The sequence below is a fragment of the Sycon ciliatum genome, chromosome 4 (assembly GCF_964019385.1).
Source record: "Sycon ciliatum chromosome 4, ocSycCili1.1, whole genome shotgun sequence".
Taxonomy (NCBI): Eukaryota; Metazoa; Porifera; class Calcarea; order Leucosolenida; family Sycettidae; genus Sycon; species Sycon ciliatum.
The window spans coordinates 16,973,184-16,999,494 of NC_088646.1; the positions used below are offsets into that span (position 1 = coordinate 16,973,184).

Here is a 26,311-nt window from a genome sequence, read left to right on the forward strand (position 1 = left end):
GGTGAACACTGCTACAAGACATTATGCTTGATGATTCACCAAACACCATCGTTGGGGGCCAAGTTTTCCGGCGCCAGCAAGTTGTTCGTCCACCAACTAACTTTGATGAGTCTTTCTTCAACACTTCGTAGAGCAGCCGCGCAAGGCCTTTCCTTCGCGTGAAGGTAGCGATCCTTCCTAGATGATATCGCTATTCATTGTTACTTTTTACTTCAATGAGTAGTGTAGTGTCTCTCCGAAAATAAAGTCAGCTGCCTTGGCATTAGGCATTAGTACTGCCTAGGCCTAGCACCTGGACTTGGAAAAAAATTGATTTTGCAAGTCTTCAATCATGTTTGCATGTACGCGCTATCCAGCCATGTGGCGTGAACAGATTCTGGATTGCCTGACGTGAAAGGTAGCGCGCGCGGGCCCGCGAGAGTCGTACGCGCGCTCGCGGACGTGTCTGACACGTGAAACGAAAAGATTTTTTTGGCGGGTAGTCGGCAAAAATTAAGTGACGGTCCCTTTAGTTTAGTCCTTCGCGGGAAGGCGCAGCTGATCCGACAACAAGCGCATGGAAACCACGTGCCCATAGCGACACGCTTTTTGACTTGGCTCAGATCAGGCAAGGCCAAGCTTGATATGCATGCAAAGCTAAAGAAGTAAAGAGACAGCTAGACTAGAGCCTAGAGGATCGGAAGCCGAAGGAGTGTGTGCCAGCCACACTGTCACAGCAGTCATCAGAACTACTTCAACTAATACTTCAGTGAAGCATGTAGTCTGTAGGTGACGATCAACAAACATTCAATCAATGAGCTTTTTCGTGAAGAATCACGATCAATATTTTCTACTCAGTCCAGCCGCGGCAAGTACCGGTATTTGCACCTGAACTGGCTGCTAATGTACATGATAACATCGGCAGTCGACTCGATGACACTGCATTGCAAGTGATGCCAGCGTTCGTTGAAGGCAGGCAAGCAAGGAGGAAATCTACAGTCAGAAACTACTGCTAACCCTGCTACGGCCTATGACCAGCAGCCGTGATGGTAAAATATTATTACGATTTGTAGTGGCAGCATAGTGAGCATACTAAAATAACATGAAGTGCTAGTAGCAGCTGCTACACACATAATAATTATTATTATTGTGTCGGTCAGATTCAGTGCGTCTGCATTCTGCACATTAATTGCAGCGCCATCCGCCGTTCAGTACTATAAGCGTTGGCCTGCGTCGGACTTGCGCCTGCAGCCAGCAGAGCTGTATGTCAGTAATCAGCAGCTGAATGTCGGTCACAACAGCAGTAGCTGAATGTCGGGCACAACAGCAATACTCAGTTAGTCAGTAGCTGCTACAGTACAGTGTCGTGATGTGCGCATGAAGTGGACTATACGTATACCGCCACCGTCCGAATCACGACAAATCTCTGCTCCAGCCACGGGCAGTTACCCCAGTTATACCCGTTGATCACAGGATACTGTGCCGCGTGTGCGCGTGGTCACTGTGTCAGCGCTGGCAGCAAGTAGTTGTGTATCACCTGTAACTGCAGCAGAATTCTGTGATACAAGCGAACAGTATAAACTTCTGATAAGCACTGAGCCCAGCACTATCCGATACACGCACATACACTCGATCAGGAACAAACCGGATACTACCTGACAATAACAAACAAAGCGCATGATTGCATGCGACTGCTCATTGCCAGCGGCTCCATGTAAGCCTAGCCCATAGTAGGAGACAGGCTGAAACCGCGGCCACAGCAGCAGCTGTATCCCCAACGCACTGTGGCAGCTGCTGCTCGACCGACGGACGGATTCCTTCCTTGTGATCACACAGTACCATGGATATGGCAAGACGTCGGTACTGCCTTGAGTCGTGCGACTCCACACTACTGGACAATGCCATGCCGGATCACCATGACAGCGGCTACATGCTGCGCTTCCTGCAGGACAGTGAGGATCTTCCCATTCCCGCGGCCGTCTTCGTAGAGCCCCCGGACAACGGTGGTGGTGGCCATGGTGACGGCGGTGGTGGCTGTGACGACGGTGGCAAGTCGGCCGTGAGAAAGCGGAATATCATGTACCGTCCACTGGACATCTCCTATGTCAGTGATCGGCTTGTGGTGTGTATCGTCAGTGGACTGGCCATTGACAGCATAGCAGCATTCAACAATTGCCGACACCTCATCAAGCTGGATGCTCACAAGAACAAGGTAAGTATTGACTAGGAGCATGCGTGCGACACAGGACATGTGCGCGCTTCACAGAAATGCCGAATGCCAAATAGGCTAAAACACATAGACTGCTGTGGCTGATGTTGTTGGACCTTGGAGAGCCCTCTCCCACGCATGCACACACACACACACACACACACACACACACACACACACACACACACACACACACACACACACACACACACAGGTCCGTCTGGTGTGTGCCGCGGTGATCGGTGCTGTATTATCCTAGGCTGGTGTGCTGAGCAATGGACAGTGATTAGTGATGCTGGTGTGCTATCTGTTGTTGCTGTAGATCAGCTCACTTCCAGCCAGTGGTGTCATGGTGACTTGGGCACAACTGCAAGTCCTCTACCTGCATGAGAACCTTATCAACTCGATGGAGGATGTGCTGAGGCTGTCGGTCTTGCCCAAGCTGCGGCTGCTAACGCTACTGTGCAATCCGGTGTGTCAGGAAGGACGCTACAGGAAGAAGGTGGTCAATTCGCTCGGCTCCTTGCTGGCTTTGGATATGCATGTCGTAGCTGAGGCGGAGGTAATCTGCGGTTGTCACACACCACAGCTGCCACGATACACGCCAATGAACGATGACCTGAGAATGGACGTGTATCGATTGCCGCAGGTGAGCTGTATACACTGTCCTAGTTGACGTCCGTCGTGATGTTCTGTCCGTCGTGATGTTCTGTCCGTCGTGATGTTCTGTGAGCCGCAAAACAGTACTATACAGCAGAGTACAGATGTTCAACATTCCTCTGGGCACGGTGCCATCTCCGGGGGGTACGGATGGGGAGTCTGTTCGGTTAAGGGAACTGGCAAAATGTGACCCACTGAGCTGCCAAGTTCATGTTATCTTTGGTCGGGAGATCCCCCCCCCCCCCCCCCCCAAGAGGGGTAGTCTAGCAGGAGATCGGGCGGGAGGTCGGTAGGCCTTCAATTCCAAACGAGTGTTTTTTCATTGTACTTCCTTCGTAAACAAAACCTGCGTGGTGGGTTTTGAAGGACTGGTTTGCGCACAAACTGCCGTGAAACTAGTCACGATTACTTTCTCGGCCTTCCCTGGCATGCCATGAAAGAGATACGATGCAAGGAAAGCGACCATTCACAACAAAACCGAGCGGAATCGATGGTTGCGCTGTGCCATATTACATAGCCGGTGGCGACAGCCATGACGAGCGGAACTGAAATGCCACTTCTTCTTGGACACAATGCGCTGCTTGGCCTCTCCAGTTCTCAGTTTGAGAATGATAGAGAGCGATGGAAAGGAGCAGTGAGCACACACAATGAACGAGTGAACAAGCAGATGCTCCGATCGCATGGCACAATGAAAGGATTCTGAATTTAATCTTCTTCAACCTGCGCAAAGCCCAGATTTGAACGCTGATGGCCATAACTTCTTTAGAAATCTGCGTAGGCCTTGTTGCGAGGAGAGGAGAAAGGCTGAAAAGGGAAAGGGCTGAAAAAACGACTGGAGAGAGATGACGACTCGAGTGCAGAACTTCTTTTACTTCTCTTTTCCCTGTATAGGGGTACCGGGGGGGGGGGGGGGCATGCTTGACGAAGTTGACGAACAAATGGGTGCAAGTCGGGAGGTTTTTGATATCGGGCCGGAGAGTGGGAGGTGTTTCAAAAATAACAACAAAATCGGGAGATCTCCCGGCTGATCGGGAGATTTGGCAACTCTGGACCCATCTGAAACATGCACATTCGCTCATACACATCATTTCTCATTCACCCACTTAGCGGGTAAAGTTATTACCTATGGGACTAGGCACACTGCCGACAGCCACAGTCAACTGGGTACTCGCTACTTGGACTGGGGATAAAGGTGCGTAGCACCGGCGTTGGAGGTGGTCGAGCCGGAGGGGGTCCGGGGGGGGGGGGAATTAGGGAGCACTGAAAATCCTGCATTCTGGGCACTTTTGGCATTGTGTTAAAAAAAAAGTGATCTGGCCAAAGCCGGACCGGCTGCTATGCCCCTGGGGTAACATGGATGCAGCTAACGAGGTTCACCACCTTGTCGAGTATTGCTTGTGAGACTTCAATACTACCGTACCTCGCCCTTGCCGACAGGCGCTGCATCTCCCACCCTGGTATAGTCAGGCATGGTGGTGGCCTGGCATAAGTGAAACTGCATACAGGGATACATGATGTTGACAGGAACCTGCTGCCATACATACTGTGCACCATTTTCAATAGTGCTGTGGACGGTGGGAACCAGCAAAACTCCGAGTTTCCTCCCTTCAATTCAATTCAAACAGGCATTTAGGATAATCATTAATCAATCATTCATACAGTTTGTATTCGGATAATCACTGGCAGTCTACTGTACAATCAGTCTAAAACAGAATGACAAATGTGACAAACCGTATATGGCTATATGTGTGTGCACAGTACATGTATAATATTGTGTTGTGTCGCGTTGGTACACTGCGTGGTGTGTTTGTAGGTCTCGCTACGGGATGAGCTGAAATCCGTGAATGTTCTGCTGCGTACGATTCACAACAAGCACTTGCATTCCTCATTCGTCGTGGTGCTACAACGCAACTGGCGGCGTTTGCACCCAGCAGTGCGAACGACACCGGGCCATGATCAAGATGAACACAGACAGAGGTCAGTAGTCATGCCTCACCTAAGTAAAGTTATAATAAATATAGTACCTCCTGTAGTACCTCCCCCCCCCCCCCCCCCGTTCTGTCAGTCCCCGGCAGTTTGTGTCCAATAAAAGCAGACTGCACAGCTGTACAAACAGCGTGCACGTGCACGTGTGAATGCACTTTCATGAAAACAACATCTGCTAGTACGTGGAATTCGAGAACGTATTGGAGCGTAGTACGAATCGCCTAGAAGAGGGTTTACACTTTGTGTGGTGGTGTTCTCTGTTTGCCGCTCTGTGTGCACAGCCATGGTTCATTGTCACCAGCTGCGGCTGCCACAGCAATGCAGGACAATACTATGCTAGTGCCTGCAAACAGCCAGCTCAACACCAGTGGCGGGAGCGGGAGCGGAGCGACTGATCCAGGCCGGCACGAGGCACTGCTGAACGCACTGAAGATGCCAAACGCTTCATCCGTGCCCAGACTGAAGACGAGGCAGCGGCCCAGGAGCGCACCTCTGCATGCTACGTCTGCCTTGCCACCGCCAATGTTCAGAGACAGGTCCCGTGACGTGAGAAACCAGTTCAGGAAGCTAGGTCTCGGTGAAGCAGCCGAACGGTCCACACACAAAAGCAACCACTCGCATTTTCACCTGAAGCTTCCGGCCATCCCACAACCTTGCAAGCCGCACCATCCACAAACAGAGGAGGCTCCACGTAACGCCTTGCCACATCTGCCTCTAATACACAAGGCAGCTGGCATTAAGGAGATCTCTGACATACGTAAACACAGACAGGAGAAGTTAGCAGCGGCTTGCGATGATCAGCGCAAGTCCCTAGCCTGGCGGCAGGATGAAAAAGAGGAGACTGAGCGGCGCAGAGTGGAGGACGCCCAGGAGAGCGTGGAGCTGAAGAGAGGCTCTCACGAAACTGATGACAGCCGGAGGTACCGACAGATCTGCGGCACAATGCCGATCCTAGATCTGATCAAGCATGCCAAGCCAGTGCGACATCAGAACACCTCGCAGGCAATGCAACCTGCCAACCGACAGCTCCATCACCAGAAAGCACAGGGGACGCCAAGCTTTGCCGGGGAGCGTGCCGCATATCACTTGAGAGGTGAGCGAGAGGTTAGACGCCAGTGGTTAGAAGAGCATCGTGCCCTAGTGCACAATGCGGAGCAAAAACAGAAGAAAGAGCACAAGAGTAAACTAGAACATGCCACAGCAACCAGAAGCACAGCTTCCTGCGGCGCGCAAGTCAAGACCGTGACGAGGGCGTACGAGCAGAATTTCGCGTGCCAGATGTCAACAGTGATGAAGCACGTGTCCAAGCACCGTGCAAAGACCAAGGCGCGGTCGACACATCGCTCGCGTGCTTTGACCGTGGCATTCCAGCGCAGGCTGGAAGAGCAGTACCGCCAGGGAATCCGCGAGGACAAGGAATGGAAAGTGTCTCTGGCTGCAGCTCAAAGAAAATTGGAGAAAGCCAAAGTCAACACGTCGGTGGAGCTTGCTATTGACAAGCAGGAGAGGTTAGCACAGGAGCTAGTCTCGGACCTACGCCGTGAGGAGAAGCAGCGGGCGCAGAGAATCGCAGAGCAGAAGAAAAACGGAAACCTGAAGTCCTTCTCGGCCACATCTCTTCGGACGCGCACGGTCGACATGTCCGTAATCCCGGCCTCGAGCCTTGAAAGCTCATTCCCAGTGCGAAACATTCACCTGGGCCATCCTGCCTATGCACCGGCAACTCCACAAGAGCACTGTATCTGCTCACCGACGACTAGAGTTGTCTTGCCAAGATGAGAACTGCCCCAGAACAGTTCTACTCGGGCAGTTACCATGCTTACGTAGTCTTGTGTACAACTTCTGAATTCCTAAGATCAGTATTAGTTGCCTTGTTTTAACTGCTTTGACATCTTGAGCTTCTTCTTGTAATACAATCATGTAGTGGCATTGCATGATGTAAGCCTCCCCCCCCCCCCCCCTCTCACTTCCAGGACATCACGGTCTGGTTGATAGTCGAAACTCATTCTAGTTCTGAAAACCAGACATTGAACAATGGCAGCTAGTAGAAATGTAGAACATCTAAAAGATTATGTCAAATCAATATTTATACGGATTGGCGGCAAAGAAAACAAACTTTGAAGTAAAAAAATAATAATTATACCCGATAGAAGTGTGGCACGCACCGATCATGTGAGAGGTTTCAAGCAGCTCTAGAGTCCAGATACATGTACATGTACGTGTGAAGCCAACACAGCCATCCGGTATGGCGCTGATAATGCCTGATATCCACCAACAGAGAGAGAGGGGAAATGAGAATAACTCTTCCAACAACACAACGCAGTTCTCTCTTGTTTGGAACGGCATACTAACGCAAACGGTACCACACGCATAAGTTACTAGTAGTCGACAACAGTGAATGGTGCCGATCATGCTTGTGAAATTAAAAAACAAACAAAAACAAAACAAAAACAAATGCGCTGCATATAAATATAACGTCAGGTGTACGATCAGACTGAGCAATTTCGGGGGTCGTGTCTGCACGGAGAAGGGTGTGTGGCAAGGTCAAGTGAAGCATGACAAGACTAGCCGCAATGGCAGATGAGCAGGATAGTCCGTACATAGCCGAATGTGAAGTTTCATGGCTGTTGCCATCCCGGGGGCTTGGGGACGGAGAGAGTTCTAGTACGGCGTCTACCTTCAGAGAATGTATAGAAACCTAGAAAGCAGCAGCAGCATCATCAGCAGCAGTGGCAGCAGCATCATCAGCAGCAGTGGCAGCAGCAGCAACACTGTATATAAGCAGCAAGTATAGTGTAAGTGTACTGCTATTCTTGTAGCGGTGGTGAGCAGCAGCATGGAGGAGGCATCATCAGCCTGTTACTGTGTCTGGCATGCTACACGCGGCTGGCCGTCCTGGTCATCTTCATCGTTCGCGCCCTGCACATCCAGGCGCATGTAACACATACACACACACGTGCAGATGCAGATACCACACAGAGGCATAGTGATCACACAGACAGACAGACACACACACACACACACACACACACACAGACGTAAGCGTAAACACATGATACATCCGAAATGGCTGCAAGATACCCAATACAAGTAGCGCCCAGTCAATGTGCGTGACTAATTTAGCGTCGACTGCAGTAAATTGCATCTACTAAAATGACCACCATTTCAAAGCATGGTTCAAATCCAAACCATGCCTATGCCTATTGACGACTATTCAACAAGTCAAAACTGAGTCAAATCTCAACTTCGTGGCAGCCAATATTCTCAGCTGTCGGCTCGAAAAGTTCCAATGCTGATACGAAGAAGCATAACAGAGTGGCAATTGCTGAAACTTCACCCCGCCCCTCCACACAGGAAGAGACAACATCCACAACACGTGCAGTCACAGGTTTTCCCAGTCTGCTTGAAACGAAATTGAGCGATTATGAGCAAGCGCAAGTGCAATGGCAGGACGACTCCTAGCTCACACTCGGGTTACAGTTGGCTCTCCTGGCGTGTTCCTTGAGGAGTTTGGTTTGGCTGTCATCCTCTTTCAAAGAGCTTTCCAATGAAGCCAAGATACTGTAAGTCAACAAATATTCGGTGCATATTTATTTTCGCCTATTTTCGGACTGGTCATATCTCGTACAGTGGTCCCTCTAAAATCCGGCACCATTTGTGCCACGGAAAATCTGCTGGACTAGGGAGGGTGCTGGATTAACAAATCTGATTTATTGCTGCAATGTGCATGAAGAGGACATTTTGGCTACTGAAAATTGTGCTGGTTTATCGCGGGTGCTGGATTATAAAGTGCTGGATTAGAGAGGGACGACTGTATTTATTTTCGGCTATTTTCGGACTCGTCATATCTGGCCGAAAATTTGTTGTGGCCGAAATTTTGTTTTGCAAGGTTCTGCGTGACAGCAGGAGTCTATAACCCCAAGAGTGTGCAACTCTGTACATGGGGATCCGCGCGGCGGAATTCCAACATTACGTCAAAAATGACGTACACGTTCGTTGCGCTTGTACTACTCCCTTGTTCCAAGCATCGCGGAATGAGGAGTTTTGTCCAGCTGTGCCTCAGCGGCATGACGTAATGTTGGAATTCCGCCGCGCAGTGGGCCTACAGCAGCCCAGACCCCAGTTGCACACTCTTGGGGTTATGCACTCTTGGTGACTGTGTGTACAGGCAGCAGCAGTACAGGTCGAAAATCGAATGCAGCCGAAGTGTGTTTTAGCCCTGGGAGGCCGAAAATCGAATGGGCCGAAAATTTGTAGATTTACAGTGGTCAAAATCTAAGCAGAACCAGGGGTAGGGTTGGCATTTGAATACTAGTACATGTAATTGCAGGCCCTTTTTGGTGCCATTTGACCAGCGGAGATCAAAAGGAGTTTTGAGTCGTCTGAGCTCCAAACACAAACAGCTTGAATCTAGAAGGGGCAGGTCAGATTGCAAATGCAGCTGACGAAATTCAGTGATCCATGGGCTGGCAACATGTGTGGGGGACTTCTAAGTTCTTACCCGTCTTGCACTCTGCCGATGCTTGTTGGGATCAAACTCCTCTAACAAAACCTACGAAAAGCATCACAGCACAAAGGGAGAGAGAGAGAGAGAGAGAGAGAGAGAGAGAGAGAGAGAGAGAGAGAGAGAGAGAGAGAGAGAGAGAGAGAGAAAGAGAGAGAGAGAGAAAGAGAGAGAAACAGAGAGAGAGAGAGCATTACATAACTTCAAATACACACCAGTGGGAGCATTACATAACTACTAACACACACCAGTGCAAGCAGTCCAGACCAAAAAGAACTCTGGCCAGGGTAGAACATCTCGCCAACATCGCAGTACAGTGCGCCACAGCATTTCCAGCAAAGCTACACGCACGCACGCACACACACACCATGTACCATGTATACGCTCGTCGCAAGAGTAGCACGCAAATCTGCAAATGCACTGGATGTGCACCAACAGATTTTCTCTTATAGCAACGATAGCGAACAAGATCTGAATGAGACCGATCAAGACTTAAGCCAGATAACTGTCTAATCCACACAACTGGCGGAGCCATGTGAATCGACCACCAATGCACACCTGGTCTACACCACACGGAGTACACACATGGAGTACACACACGGAGTACACATACACACACACACAATGCACTACCGCATTTACCTCCTCAGCTTCGTCCTGGACGTCCGGTGCAGCTGGGCGGTCGGGAAGAATCTTTTCCAGCTCCTTCGCCGCGTCTCCTTTGAGGAAGCCTGCTTTCGGGAAGTTGACGTCGAAAAGAATGATGAGCCTGCCCTTCTCGAATGGGTTCCGATGTGTGGGCATGCCCTCACCCATGACAACACGGCGATCACCTACACAGGCACAAGGGTGGCAACACAATAGTGGCTGTCACTTCAGCTAGCTACAACAATCAGGAGTTACACTTTCCACTCGTGTAGTAGCCAGAAGTTGGGTGGCATTGCAATTAGGCACGCCTTGAAGAAGAGACAGCGATGGCGGTGAGATTCTTCACGGTAAAGACAAATATTCAAAGCTATGCCTTGCCTGAAACTGGCACCGACATCCATAACCTAATGCACACGCCTAGAGCAACAAACGGAGAGCAAGTGACTTACCCGGTTTGATAACTTCGCCAGGGACAGCTTCAATCACAAGCTGGCGATCATCAAGAGTAGTTATCGTCTTCTTGAATCCGCAGAGAGATTCAACCAACTCAATTTCCTACAAAAGAGCAGAGAAAAAAAACCCTAAACATTTTCAATTGCAAACTCGTACACCTGCACAGTGCGCTTCACAATTCCCAACCACTATCCAAATACAGTCCGACCTCTTTTATCTGGATCCCTCGCCATCCGGAAGAAAATAGCTGGTTACAGATGTACAGCATACGTGATGCATCCAACAAAACCGGTGTTCGATTATCCGATTCCCTCGCCTATCCGGATATTTTTGACTGTAATTAAAGAGAATTAAAAGACAGGACCAACATGTAACATATTGCTCCTTTTTTTCTTTTTTTTAACCCTTTGAGGGTCCATCGTTCGGGTGAAAATATACAATTGTAGTTCACTCCACCATTTCCACCATAACTTACGTTCTGTTTGCTTGATTTTGACAATCTAGGGCTCTTTGAAACGCTCTTTCCGTTGCCAATCGAATGAGGCCACGCTCAACTCCATGGTTGCCACAAAGCCTGCTCCAGAGCGCAGCGAATCGCCAAAGGTCGGGCCTCGTGGTGAAAGAAATACTTCTAAATTTCGTTCCATGGCTATTTCGCAGTCGTTTCTCGCACAGCTCTAGATTTTTGCATCTCAATCAGTAGATTCTACGTCACTACGGCCGCACGTCATGAGCTGGCTGCACACCACGTCATCCACGGGGAATCCCCGAAGAACGCGGCACCATATCTTTATCATCGTTTCTCCTATCGCAAAAGCGATTACACCATTGGAAAGCGATTACACCATTGGAAAGCTTGGAGCTTCTTCTTCGATCTACATATTTCGATATTTGCAACAGGACTAAAAACAATGACGTTACGACAGTTTTACGGTACGCACTACATATCGTTCGAATTCGAACGAAATTCGAACGATGGACCCTCAAAGGGTTAATTTTACTCCTTGGCTCTCCGTCCGAGTCTAATCTACACACATGATGAGCCGTCAGAATCTATACGGCGAAACGTAGATCTACATTGTGTGATACTTGTTATTGCCGTTTGTTATAGTCCACCACAAGTGCCATTCTACTTCGAAGTACATGTACAGTCCATTCAGAAAAAATGATATCCTAGCTTTTGGCCATAAACGGGTCAAATTTTGAGTTTTCGTCACAATTTTTTGGCAATCCCCCATGGAATGCTCTTCCAATTGTGTTTTTGAAGTCTATTTCTCCAAAAAGCAAGCCATAACAAGAATAGGATTTCAGCCAGGTTTTGCCCCCAAAGAACTGAATTGGGTAAAAACCATGAAAATCCAGGCCGTTCACTCCACTTGCATAACAGTACATTTGCGGTTCGAACCCCAGTTGAGGTGCCTTTTTTGGATCCTTTTTCAAGTTAAGAATCGCGCGGCACTGCACAGTGTACCACAAAATCGCCAAACACGGGAGCTCTCCAGAGCCAGCGCTCATCTTTTTCTGAATGGACTGTAGTTTAGTACGACAGGATAGTGCAGTCCGGTCTGTCTCACTTCGTGTTCGCATAACTTCCTCTCTTTTTGCGTATACAGTCGTCCCTCTCTAATCCGGCACTTGTTGATCCAGCACCCTTGCAAGCCAGCACACTTTCTGGCAAAAAGGATTTTTTCAGTTCACATTTTCTACGCTTTAATCCGGCACTTGAATTCCGCCTCCAGCAGCAATTTTCTGCAACAAATCACTCAAACCATAATTCGATTTTCTAATCCAGCAGTTGTACATCGCATACTGTCAGGGAGCATTGTAACATACAAAACACGTGTAACATACACTTGGGAATATCCTATGCCAGTGCATAGGATAATCCCGGCAAGTGTATGTTAAAGACATGCATTCCACAAAGTACTTGGATTGACACAGAAAATCCCTACGTGTTGACGTATGACACAAACATGTATGTTAACATGTGGGCCGGGTTGGAGGGCAGGATTTGATAATCCAGCACCCTTGTTTATCCAGCAGAAAACGCCATTGCAAAAGGTGCCGGATTAGAGAGGGACGACTGTATTCGATAAACATGAGCCTCCCACGTTGGGTGGTTGTTATTTCGCTTCTTGAAGTGAGCCGTGGCCGCCCTGTGCCGTGGTCCTTCGTCTTTCATCACCATCTTGTCAAAGCTAACATTCGTAGTTCAAATAGACTCGGATGGAGAGCCAAGGATTAATTTTTAAGAAAGAAAAAGGATCAAGGAGTGCGCATCCAAGATGTGCTAGAGCTGTTAGCCAGTTAGTTGTGGAACGTCAGTACCGTCGGTCAGTGTCGTGCAATGTTATCGCATGAGCTGATTGTTAAGTAACTGGTGGTGTTAGTGGACATTATAGCGTAACTTGTAGTTCCTTGGTCCTTTTTCTTTCTTATAAATTCTTAATTCGCTGTGATGTTAAGCTTGTTTAGTCTTGAGTGCGCTCACCTTCCCCATTCTCATATTTTGAACGTAGAACCTTCCAAGTTGGAAGGCTGTTGGCCAGCGCATTCGAGACGTGCTAGAGCTTTACAAAGGTTGTCAAATGGCAGTAGCACATCAGTCAGTAGTATGCTAACTGTTGCACCTTCTGACTCCACAATATCTTGCTTAGAACAGCAATAGTGTTGGACAAACTACAAATAACAAGTAACACTTTCGTCCTTTCTTTTAGTAATTTAACTAATTTTTAATCCTAGGATCTCCATCTGAGTTAAAGATACGTTTGACATTCTTCAAAGTGACCTCGACCAGACAAGCTTCGCAATTAAGCAACTAATTTTGAAAAAGATAGGCACAAAGTGATATTTTACTAGGGCCGAAATGATTACTGTATTAAAAGTCTACAAATTTTCGGCCCATTCAAATTTCTGCCTCCCAGGGCTAAACCGCATTTCAACCCATTCAAATTTTCGGCCCGTACTGCTGCCGCCTGTATACACTGAACCGTGCCAAAAAAATTTTGGCCGCACACTTTTTCGGCCAAACATGACCAGGCCTAACATTGCTTATATTTGCCGACTTCCAGTATAATACTCGTTATGATCGATAACGACTATGACGGTACAGTGCACGAGTGGTAAGTATGATGCAGATGAGGCATTATTCCATGGCATCATGCATGCACAAGTACAGTGCTGCTCAAAGAAATCCAATCGTGTCACCACGTACGTGCCGGGCGTTGCGCAGACCTAGACCTGCAAACACTGGGCTGCACAATGGTGCAAAGCGCAAACTTGAGTGACGCGACTGGATTGCACTGAGCAGGACTGTACGTCGTATCGAAGAACAGCCGTAAGTCCGTACATTGCACTTGATCATTCGAGTACTCGTACATTCCGCACTGAGCTGCCGACATCATACTCAGCGCGCAGTCAATGTACTAGTCAGCGTAGCCATAGGTGTAACAACCGGAAAGCTTCGTTATTTTAGTTTTTTCAGTTCTTATCCAAATCCAAAGTTTTGATTTGTTAGCAAGGAGAGCAGTGACAATGCCGCCGCCTGTAAAAGCGAAAATTAGTCGAACCAAGAGATCGACAGTTTGGGCATACTTCGAGGAGGCTGGTAGCGTAGCGAGATGCAATTCGTGCAGCCGCGAGTTAGTCCACCAAAGCGGCACAACTAACTTGTTCCAGCACCTGTGTTCTGCTCATAAAGAGCAGTACGCCGCCGCGGTTGGGTAAGAACCAGCAACCCAGTAGACAGCAATGACGACTACCAGCAAGGTTGAGCGCAGTGACAATGTGACGACCAGTGGTGGAACGAAGCCCGTCACGTAGTTCTTTGCCACAACTTGCGGACGTACGACAGCAGACGCTCAGGTTGATCATCGACTGGACTGTCGATTCCACTCGGCCTTTCTCCATGGTAGAAGACAAAGGACTAATCGATCTGCTCAAGCTGACAGAACCGGAGTACAAAGTCCCCTCCAGAACACACTTCGCTTCGCTCATCAACAAGCGCCACATTCTGTGTGTTCAAGGACTAAAGACAATACTGTCCTCCGACGCTGATGCTGGTGTTTGTATCACCACTGACGGTTGGTCATCGACATCGACTCAGTCCTTTATCACGCACACAGTTGCACTTCGTGGACAAAGACTGGAAAATCGTGAGTGGTGTCTTGGAGACCGGTGTTTTCACAGGTACACATACAGCTGAGAGGCTTGCAAAGTACAGCATGGATGTGTTGTACGTAGTTTAGCTGCACGCTGATTGCATGCTGTCTGCACGCTTTTTGCCTGGTTACTGCTAAGATTACGTGTCCGTGCCTGGGTCCGTTTGGGTTATAACTCGTGGCCCTGCGCCGTTTTCCTGGTCTTCCGTTTTCTGTAGTCGTCGCAGCTCCTCGTGTTGGGTCCATTTTATTCTCTCTCTCGTGGTTTTCTGCCCTTTTGTTACTCTTATCGTTTCCGTTGTCCTCCTGAGCCCTGCTCCTTTCCTTTGTCCCCTTATTCGTCGTTTGAGGCCAAGTAAACCGTATCAACCCGAACAATTCGTTGCTCTGTCTGACTGGTCGCGGGGGCTCAGACAACATTTGGCGCCCAACGTGGGGCTCGAACCCACGACCCTGAGATTAAGAGTCTCATGCTCTACCGACTGGTAGCAATATGTTGAAGTTCGGAACCGCTGCCAGTTGTTTGCTCTCTGTGTTTTCTTTTCTGTTAAGTTTACGCGAATATGCTGATCCATCTCGGATTTACTTCGTAGCTACTGGCCGCGAATGTGGCAAATCGTCTGCTGTAACGTCACCTCCCGCACCCGCAACATCACCACCCGCACCCGCAACACCACCACCTGTACCGTCGGCAAACCAAGACTCTCTCGCAGTGGAGTTCCGGCGTGTATGTCACCGCTCCCGCCGGGCTCGGCACCGCCGGCGAGTACCAGGGCGGAAATCAGTGGAAACCGTCGCTTCCCGTCCGGCTTCTCCCAGCCCGGGAGTCATGGTGGAGGATTCAGATGCGACTGACGTAGTTTATTTGGTGGATATTCATGTTGCTAATGATCTCGAGCGATTGCGCATTGTATTATTATTTAGGCCTCGGGGCGGTTGGGACGGTGAGAACATGGGTATTGGTGTTGTTCAGATAATTTAAGAGCCAAGGGCCATACACAGGTTGAACAACTCGCTTAACGACGACATCAGTGTGGACGTTTTTTTTTGCAGGGTTTTAGTTTAAGGGGATACGCCACACTGGTGCCGTCGTTAAGTGTAAACCCACCTGGCCCATTAGTCACTTGCTCAACCGTTCCCTTTTTCACCCCTCCCCTTCTTAAAGATTTGTTGCTTTGTAAAGTCTCAGGAGAGACTTAGTTATCTTAGGGCGGAGTAATGTTGTACGTAGTTTAGCTGCACGCTGTTCACACGCTGATCGCATGCTGTCTGCACGCTTTTTGCCTGGTTACTGCTAAGATTACGTGTCCGTGCCTGGGTACGTGCCTGGGTCCGTTTGGGTTATAACTCGTGGCCCTGCGCCGTTTTCCTGGTCTTCCGTTTTCTGTAGTCGTCGCAGCTCCTCGTGTTGGGTCCATTTTATTCTCTCTCTCGTGGTTTTCTGCCCTTTTGTTACTCTTATCGTTTCCGTTGTCCTCCTGAGCCCTGCTCCTTTCCTTTGTCCCCTTATTCGTCGTTTGAGGCCAAGTAAACCGTATCAACCCGAACAATTCGTTGCTCTGTCTGACTGGTCGCGGGGGCTCAGACAACATTTGGCGCCCAACGTGGGGCTCGAACCCACGACCCTGAGATTAAGAGTCTCATGCTCTACCGACTGGTAGCAATATGTTGAAGTTCGGAACCGCTGCCAGTTGTTTGCTCTCTGTGTTTTCTTTTCTGTTAAGTTTACGCGAATATGCTGATCCATCTCGGATTTACTTCGTAGCTACTGGCCGCGAATGTGGCAAATCGTCTGCTGTAACGTCACCTCCCGCACCCGCAACATCACCACCCGCACCCGCAACACCACCACCTGTACCGTCGGCAAACCAAGACTCTCTCGCAGTGGAGTTCCGGCGTGTATCTCACCGCTCCCGCCGGGCTCGGCACCGCCGGCGAGTACCAGGGCGGAAATCAGTGGAAACCGTCGCTTCCCGTCCGGCTTCTCCCAGCCCGGGAGTCATGGTGGAGGATTCAGATGCGACTGACGTAGTTTATTTGGTGGATATTCATGTTGCTAATGATCTCGAGCGATTGCGCATTGTATTATTATTTAGGCCTCGGGGCGGTTGGGACGGTGAGAACATGGGTATTGGTGTTGTTCAGATAATTTAAGAGCCAAGGGCCATACACAGGTTGAACAACTCGCTTAACGACGACATCAGTGTGGACGTTTTTTTTTGCAGGGTTTTAGTTTAAGGGGATACGCCACACTGGTGCCGTCGTTAAGTGTAAACCCACCTGGCCCATTAGTCACTTGCTCAACCGTTCCCTTTTTCACCCCTCCCCTTCTTAAAGATTTGTTGCTTTGTAAAGTCTCAGGAGAGACTTAGTTATCTTAGGGCGGAGTAATGTTGTACGTAGTTTAGCTGCACGCTGTTCACACGCTGATCGCATGCTGTCTGCACGCTTTTTGCCTGGTTACTGCTAAGATTACGTGTCCGTGCCTGGGTACGTGCCTGGGTCCGTTTGGGTTATAACTCGTGGCCCTGCGCCGTTTTCCTGGTCTTCCGTTTTCTGTAGTCGTCGCAGCTCCTCGTGTTGGGTCCGTTTTATTCTCTCTCTCGTGGTTTTCTGCCCTTTTGTTACTCTTATCGTTTCCGTTGTCCTCCTGAGCCCTGCTCCTTTCCTTTGCCCCCTTATTCGTCGTTTGAGGCCAAGTAAACCGTATCACCCCGAACAATTCGTTGCTCTGTCTGACTGGTCGCGGGGGCTCAGACAACAGATGTAGCCAAGACGTTCGGCTGGCAGTCATCACAAGTCGTTGCTGTGACTCACGATGAAGCTGCAAATACGGTGGCTGCTGGAAGGCTGATGTCTGAGCAATCCGGCTGACTGCCAGGTGTATGCATGGTGCATAGCCTGCAAACTGTTGTTAGGCATGCCTTGAAACAGAATTTTTTCGTATCCCCCGGTCTAACATGATAAAAGGAAGACTCACCATTTTCATCACAAGATTGTTTCCGTCACGCTTGAAAATCGGATGTTCTTTCTCTTCAAGTACAATGATAACGTCACCTGGTTCTAGGCCGGGGTTCTGCAAGTATACACCACAAGATATTCAAAACCCAGCAGTCAAAACATGTAGCCAGATACTTAACCCTTTGGAGTCCATGGTTCGATTTCGAACCATGGGCATTTTGTATGCATGTGGGCGCAGTCAAACTTTCGGTTCTCGGCCAAATCTTGACCAAATTCAATAACCGAAGGGTCTAGATGGTAGAGAAAACTCTCAGCTATCGCCTCGAACAGGTCCGAAGTCTCTCCGATGAAGTTTGAGTGAGCGGCGGGTGATCAAACATTTCGAATTTTCCGCGCTGCGTGCTGCGAGTCAGCAGTGCGTGAAAAAAAGGGATTTTCCCAGCTTCATGACAAGCGGCACGTGCCAAAACCGGCGCGGCGCGAAGTCACGGCAAAGTAAGCTTGTACTCGGAAAAAATTGAACAGTTCCGAGCTAGATTCAGTGAAATGGCTACAGGAGACCGATTTCGTCTCAGATCTGGAGCTGGACTCGCGTTTGGGGCGCTTTGTGGCGGACAATGAATAGTGCTCTTGGCGAGTTTGGGCTCATTGTATTTCTCTCATCAAGAGCTTTCCAACGAGCCCAAGATTTTCGAAATCGGTGAAGTAGAACCAAAGTTATGTTGGAAATGGAGTGCGCATTTTCGTGACTGCCACAAATTCTGCGGAAGCAAAAAAGTTACGGACTCCAAAGGGTTAAAGGGGAAGTCCGGTGAAAAATTTAAATTTCACAGTCCGTAGAGTTCGGGGCGCTGAGTCGAATGGTCTTTGTCCGAGGAGGCTGCGGCTTATGGTTCGTCAGATACGCCCAATCGAACATGAGCGAATTTGAGCGCGCATCACCCAGATCCAGGTGATGACGTCACAGCGTGCAGCCAGGTAGCCACACCATCTAGTTGTGTACAAAAATGGCCATATTCGGAGCGCGTTCGATTGGGGAACCGTTTATCGCAGCTTCTTCGGACCAAGACCATTCGATTCAGTGTTACAAACACTACGTACCCTGTGATTTTCAGCTCGGTAAACCTGGAGGTTATACCGTATTTTAGCCGTTTCCGAGTTGGACTTTTCCGTTAGCCTGTCTACATGGTCTATGCGCTCTGCGCTGCGTGCATGCAGTGCGTGCAGTGTGTTAGTGTAGTGCAGTCAACAAACTCATGTCACAACTGACACAAGACTCAGAAAACTAGTCAACACACGGACTTGTCATGTACTACACTCGTATCAGTCGTACAGTCATGTAGTCAGAGAACGTGCGTTTCTCCTTGCCGGTGCCGGTGGTTGTGCTTTGAGAAAGAAAATTTTAGTTTTCCGCACCCGCGGCGCCTCATTATTTTATGCTACAGCGATGAGTGCACAACCGTGACAAGTGACAAAACAGCGAACAGCTCTCGGACCTAGAACTTTCAGATTCCATAGCGTTGCGAGCGAAGAGTCGTGCCCGTGGTTCAAAGAGCCTGCACTGGTCTCCAATTGAGTAGTCCGAAATATTCCAAGTTCGCACCAAAACATCACCATGTGGCAGGCTACTGGAGTCTAAGCGAATCTAATCGGTATGGAACAACATTTAGAGCACTCGCATCACTCTTCTCCATTTTGGCGACCCTGCTCTCCAGCGATCTGATAATTACATCAGCCTCGTCTGCAATAGCTGCTGCTTCTTCATCAGTCGGAAACTCAGTAGCGCTCACTCTTGACCGGCCCGCGCGGCCATTTCTTCAGCTGACTACCGAGGTTCTCAGCCCCAGACCGAACTCATGAAGGTCAGCCATGGCTGCATCTTCACTCTCACAAGGAGTTACATGTCTTCGGGGTCGCTTGCACCACCTAATATCAGTCGCCAAATCATTTGAAATAGCACTGACACTATTGCTTTCACGCACTCCTTTTGACCTAGCTGCACGCTATGACATTGCAGAGGGTGTGGCGCGGCCGCATGACGTCATGGCGCAGCCCCCGAAACTCAGTTTTTCAAACGGAAATATCTCGAGAACGCTTTGTCGGAGACACGTGGGGCCAACACCATTCGACTCAGCGGCCGAAACTCTACCGACCCTGAAATTTAAATTTTTCACCGGACTTCCCCTTTAAAGCAGCAGCAGCAGCTCAGGAGCACAATGGTGACTGATAGAAGCATGTTCACAGCCAACAGGGACATGACTCTCCACACGTTATCACTTTCTTTGGCTGGCACTCGGCCAATCTGATCAAGGCCGAGGCTAAAAAGGGCAGTGGAACAGGACAGCTAGCTACCACCTACCTGGTCACCTTCACCGTGGAATGCAATTCTCTGCCCATCCTTCATGCCTTTGTCAATGTGAACCTGATGGAAGACAACAAAAAAGGAACAGTAGCACGCACAATACAAATGCATGACCAAAAGTACTACCATATATTCAAAACTTTTGGAAATATTGGAAAGCAGTTCGTGAAAAGAAACCATTTCCTCTTACCGGCAGCCATCAGGCTTGGGAGAAGAATGCTTTAGAAGAACAAAGAGTAGGACCGTACAGAGGCAATGCAATACAGCCAATACAGTCAGACCTCGTTTATCCGGATCCCTCGCCATCCGGAAGAAAATTGTTGGTCACCGATTTACAGCAATGCTATGCCCACACACAGTGTGTGTTCGATTATCCGGTTCCCTCGCTTATCCGGATATTTTTGTGGAAAACGGATGTGTGCGGTTAAGCGAGGTCTGACTGTCTGACGGGGGTTCACAGTATATTGTATCAGTAGTGCAGAGCTAGCAGAGCTAGCAGCGTACCTCCAGTATCTTCCTCTCTTGTGTGACTTTCTTGCCATTACACGTCTTGCACTTGTCCTTCTCTGAAAGACACGGGCACAGGAAAAGATGCAGTGTACATTCCAGGCTTGTTGAATGAGAATAAAAACAAAGATGGACACACTACCAGTGCATACTGTATTCTGATCCCAGCAGCAGCAGCAGCAGCAGCAGCAGCAGCAGCAGCAGCAGCAGCACCACCACCACCAGTACCAAAAGCACTAGCAGCAGCACCATGACAATGCCTAGGTAAGCATTATAGCATGTAAGGATATGCACATTGCATCCACACCGCCACACAGAGTCAAGGCCAGACAAACAGACAAGCAGGGGTGCACAGATGTGCATACAAATATACAGACACACAACACACAGGTCCCAGATAGACACAGAGCAATGGCCTGCTCATACGACCAGATGGCCAGTTGAGCTGCACCAGCATCACGCATCTAACCTCTGATAGTCTCTCCGGTAGCATTGCACGCTCGACATCTGCTCTGCATTTGCTGTACCATGCCCGGTCCTATCTGTTGAATGTGTACCTAGTGAAGGAAAGACAAGAACAAACCCAAAGACAACGAACACAGGTGACTTGTAGTAGAGAGAACAGTACAATCGTGAAGACAGGTTTCAAAGAACGCAAACTATCGGTAAGAGTAGAAGCTACCTGGCTTGCTACCTTGCAATCCTCTAGGAATCTTTGGTAATAACAATCACACTCCATGCCAGCTTGGCAATCATGCATACAACAGAGTGCTGATTATCCTTTTCTCTCGGGGCGCAGGGCGCCTCTCAATGGAGTTCGGATGAGGAGTGTGTTCAAATGAGGGAACAGCCAGGCATGGTCTAAACATGACCATTCGCATTCCCTCATGCTTCCATCACTTCTCATTCTCTTTAGCATTACCGTGCGAAGTCAATCGTTCGCATTGTTGACGTTTGGATAATCAGCATTCTACTATACAATTGTTGGTACAAACGATCTACAGCCAAAGTTTGATTGCCCCATACACATAGAGCGGATACAGGTTACATTATAGAGGACAAAAACGACCAACTCCAGATGTCGTCTTCCTTTCTGCCAAATCAAGCAGCATGCTAAGTGTGCACAGCTGGCTACATCTACTTGAATCACATGCTAATCACAACAAACGTTCAGAAAGCACGCAATAGTTACCTGTACTCCTCTTCCGTTGCATGTGTCACACTGTTTTACGGCTCCCTTTGAAAGACACACAACACACACGCACACACATATACACACACGCCCGCATGCACACACACAAAAGCCCATAAGAAGTGATATAATCAAGCCTGTGGCTGATGTCTTGGCATGAGTGTTTAGGAATCAAGACAATGAGAAGCAGTCTCACGCATGCACCATATACAGTGCTGATCAATGAAATCCAGTCGCGTCACTCAAGTTTGCGCCTCGCACCATTTCGCGGCCCAGTGTTCGCAGGTCTAGGGCTGCGCAATGCCCGGCGCGTACTTGAGCAACGCGACTGGATTTCATCGAGCAGTACAGTGGTACGTGCACCGCCACTGTCAGCACACAACAACAAGCACAACATTGGTTGCACACCCTACCTCCTTGCCGCCGCGGCCATCACATGCCTTACAGATCACGGACTTCTGTAGAGCCAGGTTGCGCTTGGCTCCATTGTACATGCTCGTAAGGGGCACCTGAAAGACAGAGAATTCCAGAAAAATGAGAGGGAAAGAGAGAGAGAGAGAGAGAGAGAGAGAGAGAGAGAGAGAGAGAGAGAGAGAGAGAGAGAGAGAGAGCACGTGAGCATGTGAAGACCAATGCGCCCACTCATGCCCACACAAATATGTCACAGGATGGACTAGCGGCGTACGGGATCCAGGTTAATGGGAAATTGCAAGTGGCCCCAAAACCCCACTGTAAAATAGTCAATAATGACAATATAAACCCGGCAATCCTAAACAATGTCACTAAACGTTTTGCCGAATGACATACCGGTGCAATGCTGCTCAATCAAATCCAATCACATGAGTCAAGTTTGAGCCCTGCACCAGTGAGCATTTCAGTGTCCAAAAGTCTAGGGCTGCACAGCGCCCTGCACCAGTGAGCATTATAGTGTCCGCAGGTCTAGGGTTGTGCCCTGCACATTTATTTTATTTTATTCCAACATGATTGACTCACACTATCGGATTCCATTGAGCAGCACTGAACGTGCACACACAGACACAAACGTGAGCGGATAAGTATACGAACGCGACACTCACATCGATTTCATGAACAAGATTCTTTCCCTTCCGTTCTCGGCTGCCGCGACCTCCACCGCCGCCGCCACCGCCGCCACCGAAGAACATGTCGAAAACATCCATTGGCGACGAGCCAGAGAAGCCACCGCCACCTTCCTTCAGCGCCTGCTCACCTCCCCGATCATAGAGCTGGCGCTTCTTCTCATCCGAGAGTACTTCATACGCCTGGGAGATCTGCTTGAACTATGGAGGCACACACAAAACATAAATACAACAACAAAAGAAAACAAAAGAAAAAACAGTCAAATTGCAGACAATGGTGGGCAAGTGAGATTAGAAGCACTATACAAGTGTGATAAAACACCACTGCTAATTAGTCAATGTGCAGACTGATTGAAGGATGATTCCCAATGGCCGAATTATCAGCCGTCATTCCGGTGGTCCGCCAATATAACTACATACTTTGAAGTACTAATATTACTAGTACCAGTACTAGTACATGCGCTCAGACAGTCCTGAGCATACAACTATTTGTATGAGGGCATTGAGGAGAAAGAGTATTATACAGTTGATCATCTCCCAACACCCAAGACACACTCTTGTTTTAGACAGTGACTTAGGAGACAGCAACTTTATTATAATCGCAATAAACATGCTACCTTGATCCTAGAGGGTGGTGACGTTCCCACGGCGGATGCGGAAAACTCGGCTTCCAGCCGAGTCTCACGCGAACCGTGAAATTTATTTTTTATTAAAACGTGCTACCAGCATTATGGTATATTATATTGCATGAGTGATTTTTGTCCTTTTTGTTTTATAGCAAAAATGATACTTCCCCAAAAGGAACATGTAGGAAGTGGATTAAAAACCCTACCTTGTCTCCCTCATCTGGGTTCTTATCCGGGTGGTACTTCAAAGCGAGCTTGCGGTACGCCTTTTTCAGCTCCGCGGGTGAAGCCGTGGGGCTAACACCCAGGATATCTTCAACAGCAAAAAAACAACAACAACAAAACGAAGCAGCAGAAAACAAACACACAGGCATAGGCCGAAAGGCTTAATAATAATAATAATTCGCGGGATTCGCGTTGGCATCGCTTGAATGTTCAGAAACACACAAACTAGCCTTCGCTTCCGCAGGCCACCACTATGCCTATGCCTTGCACACCTTAGTGGCGAATGCAGACCTCACAAGTGAGTCAGGGGAGAGTAGGTGAGTCTCTCAACCAATCGGGCGTGTAACGGCCCATAACCCTGTAAACTGCATCCTTGTTACCCTCACTCCGAGCTGTGAGTACCCAGTTGACCGTGGGTGTCGGCGCAGTTCACCACGCATAAAAAGTCTTTACTCACGTAAAAAGTCTTTACACGCTCCCTGCTACCAGCGCGAGTCTCGAACTCGGGACCTCATGATTCGCAGGCAGGCAGGCCTGCAAACCAATCGGCCATATGCGTTGGTAGCTTACTTCACTCTTATCATACTTGGATTCATTCATCAGGCCGTTGGCCGTTTTACAGAAGCCAAAGGGAAGTGTGTTTCAAGTGAGACGAGTCACTAACGAGAACAATGTCAGATTCAGTGTTTACAAGCATTGAAAAAAGAAGAAGGTTCTACAGCACTACTGTGAAGTGCACACAATTTAAAAAACAGAAGAGAGAGGAAATGTTGAGATACAGTTGACACAGCATACATGTATACTCAACATAGATTCCTACTCCTAATGCATACATGCACAAGACATGTTGGCCAGTCTAGGGAGTGCTCGGTAGAATGCTAGACAATGGGAGTAAGACATCACGCTGTGTAGGTCTTCTACAAGTTTCATCTAGACTCGAGGTCACCTAGTACCCCCATACATAATTTGAGAGTCAAAACTCAAACAGAAGAACTTCAATTGAAGGCCCCACCCAGATACGGATTTATATGTAGATATAAAACGTACACAAAATGAATCATTCTTTCGCTGTTAACTAGAACAGTGATCAAATGGTTTATGCCACGCTTTGCATTCAAACTCTTTGTATGCAAGAGCACTATCCTATCACACTTCCAGACAGCACTCACGTGGCAAACCATGAATGCAAGAGGACAGGGCTACAGCATGCCCCATGCAGGAACCGTCCCAGAATCACTGCTTTCTTTATCTCAATCATGCACGTTCAAGATAGACGCTCAGACAGAAAACAAAACCTAACTAACTTAAAAGAGGACTAGTGTTCTCCGCTTTACTGTCCGATGGTGTGCGTAGCAAATAATAGACACCCTGCACGAACCAGTGACAAGCAGACATGGATACTCAAAAACCTGTTCTTATATACCGTACTTCTGCACATATAAGCTCATGTGCTTATGTCCGGACGTAAGCGCACCCCCCAATTATAAGCGCATGGGCTTATATGTGAACACTATTGCCAGTATAGGTGAAGCATCCGGGAGCTGAATATACTGCTAAGCATTGTGATAACACCGTTGTTTAGGACACAGACAAACCTTTATTGCACAAATAAGCGCATGGGCTTCTACCCGAACATGTTCACACAGCAAAAAATCTTTTTTGTAGCAAATTTTCATTTATAATTATTTGTTATAAGCCCATGCGCTTATATGTGGGGAAGTACGGTATGTGGATGGACTACTGAGACCTTCCCCATGTCCGGCTGTTTGTGAAGTCTGGTGCAGGATATCCCGTGGCAGTATAATAAAATAAAAAGACTGAGATCGCGTACATGTAGGCAGGGTTCGTTTACACTTTCCTTCATGTGAAGTTTCACTACACGCCCTAGATTTTTTTCCTGTTTCAGCTTTCATTTCTTTAGTCGATCTCAAAGACTATGAAATTATTCAAAGGCTCCTATATGTTCAACGACTCGACAAAACCAACCAACCAACCAACGTCTCACAGACATCGCGGTTCGCAAGCTTGAAACGGTGTGCGAGGCTACAAGAACATAACAAGTTACGAGTATGGCCTTGCAGTCAGTACAAAATGCACTCGGAAAACAATGTACATGTAGTACATGCCGATAATGAGAAAGATAACAAGTGTACTAAGGATGATAAGGTCGTATATCTCGTATTGTGGCAACACTCGGATGCACTGCTACTTCACACAGTCTAACAATGCTTGCTTCTCAACGTTTCGGTCACTCTGACAATCTTCAGAAACGTTGAGAAGCAAGAATTGTTAAGACTGTGTGAAGTAGCAGTGCATCCGAGTGTTGGCCAGTATTGCCACAATACGAGTTGATATACCGGTAATGAAGCTGCGTGAAGCGACATTCCGAATATATAAGGAGGTACATGCTCATACAAATTCACAAACATTATTCAGCAGCGAAGCCATGTTGCACCGTTGCTGGAATTCAAACTTACCGTAGTACCCCGTTTCTTTCACCATTTCCAAGTTGCCCAAAAGCACCGCAAAACGAAGAATAGACTTCGAAAGAACTTCTGAAACCGAGAATCTGTTTCAACTGACCTTACTATTAAAGTACTTGAAGTCGCACTAACTTTGAAAAGAAAATTGGACTGCAGCACACAAAAGAAACCTCTTCTCTCAACACGCGTGGGGATTTGTCGTAGATAGGAGGATTTATGAACATGAGCTAGCTGTGAGTGTGAATGTGATGTGTACGGC

At 48.3% G+C, this 26,311-nt stretch overlaps 2 protein-coding genes across 2 annotated transcripts; one reads left to right on the top strand and one right to left on the bottom strand.

Annotated features, from left to right (window-relative positions):
• Window positions 1–41: 41 nt before the first annotated feature.
• On the top strand, window positions 42–7,357 carry LOC135814733 (uncharacterized). Its single transcript, XM_065327900.1, has 4 exons — window positions 42–2,191; window positions 2,511–2,837; window positions 4,662–4,825; window positions 5,116–7,357. The coding sequence occupies exons 1-4, from the start codon at window positions 1,820–1,822 to the stop codon at window positions 6,611–6,613; spliced, it is 2,361 nt and encodes a 786-aa protein (XP_065183972.1). The 5' UTR covers window positions 42–1,819; the 3' UTR covers window positions 6,614–7,357.
• On the bottom strand, window positions 6,823–26,278 carry LOC135814734 (dnaJ homolog subfamily A member 1-like). Its single transcript, XM_065327901.1, has 13 exons — window positions 26,047–26,278; window positions 23,551–23,657; window positions 22,698–22,919; window positions 22,035–22,130; window positions 21,622–21,666; window positions 20,899–20,986; window positions 20,427–20,488; window positions 19,920–19,982; window positions 17,580–17,675; window positions 10,436–10,541; window positions 9,981–10,171; window positions 9,336–9,386; window positions 6,823–7,753 (listed from the first exon to the last, which is right to left on the bottom strand). The coding sequence occupies exons 1-13, from the start codon at window positions 26,069–26,071 to the stop codon at window positions 7,694–7,696; spliced, it is 1,212 nt and encodes a 403-aa protein (XP_065183973.1). The 5' UTR covers window positions 26,072–26,278; the 3' UTR covers window positions 6,823–7,693.
• Between the last annotated feature and the right edge of the window lie 33 nt (window positions 26,279–26,311).

Bases quoted from the DNA above. Each gene is read 5' to 3' on its own strand.
- LOC135814734 (XM_065327901.1), bottom strand. From the start codon at position 26,071: ATGGTGAAAGAAACGGGGTACTACG. The intron at 23,658-26,046 runs GTAAGTTTGAAT...TTGCTGTTGAAG, and splicing joins GAAAGAAACGGGGTACTACG to ATATCCTGGGTGTTAGCCCC. The intron at 20,987-21,621 runs GTAACTATTGCG...TTCCTTCACTAG, and splicing joins GCAACGGAAGAGGAGTACAG to GTACACATTCAACAGATAGG.
- LOC135814733 (XM_065327900.1), top strand. From the start codon at position 1,820: ATGGATATGGCAAGACGTCGGTACTGCCTTGAGTCGTGCGACTCCACA. The intron at 2,192-2,510 runs GTAAGTATTGAC...TTGTTGCTGTAG, and splicing joins TGGATGCTCACAAGAACAAG to ATCAGCTCACTTCCAGCCAG. The intron at 2,838-4,661 runs GTGAGCTGTATA...GTGTGTTTGTAG, and splicing joins ACGTGTATCGATTGCCGCAG to GTCTCGCTACGGGATGAGCT.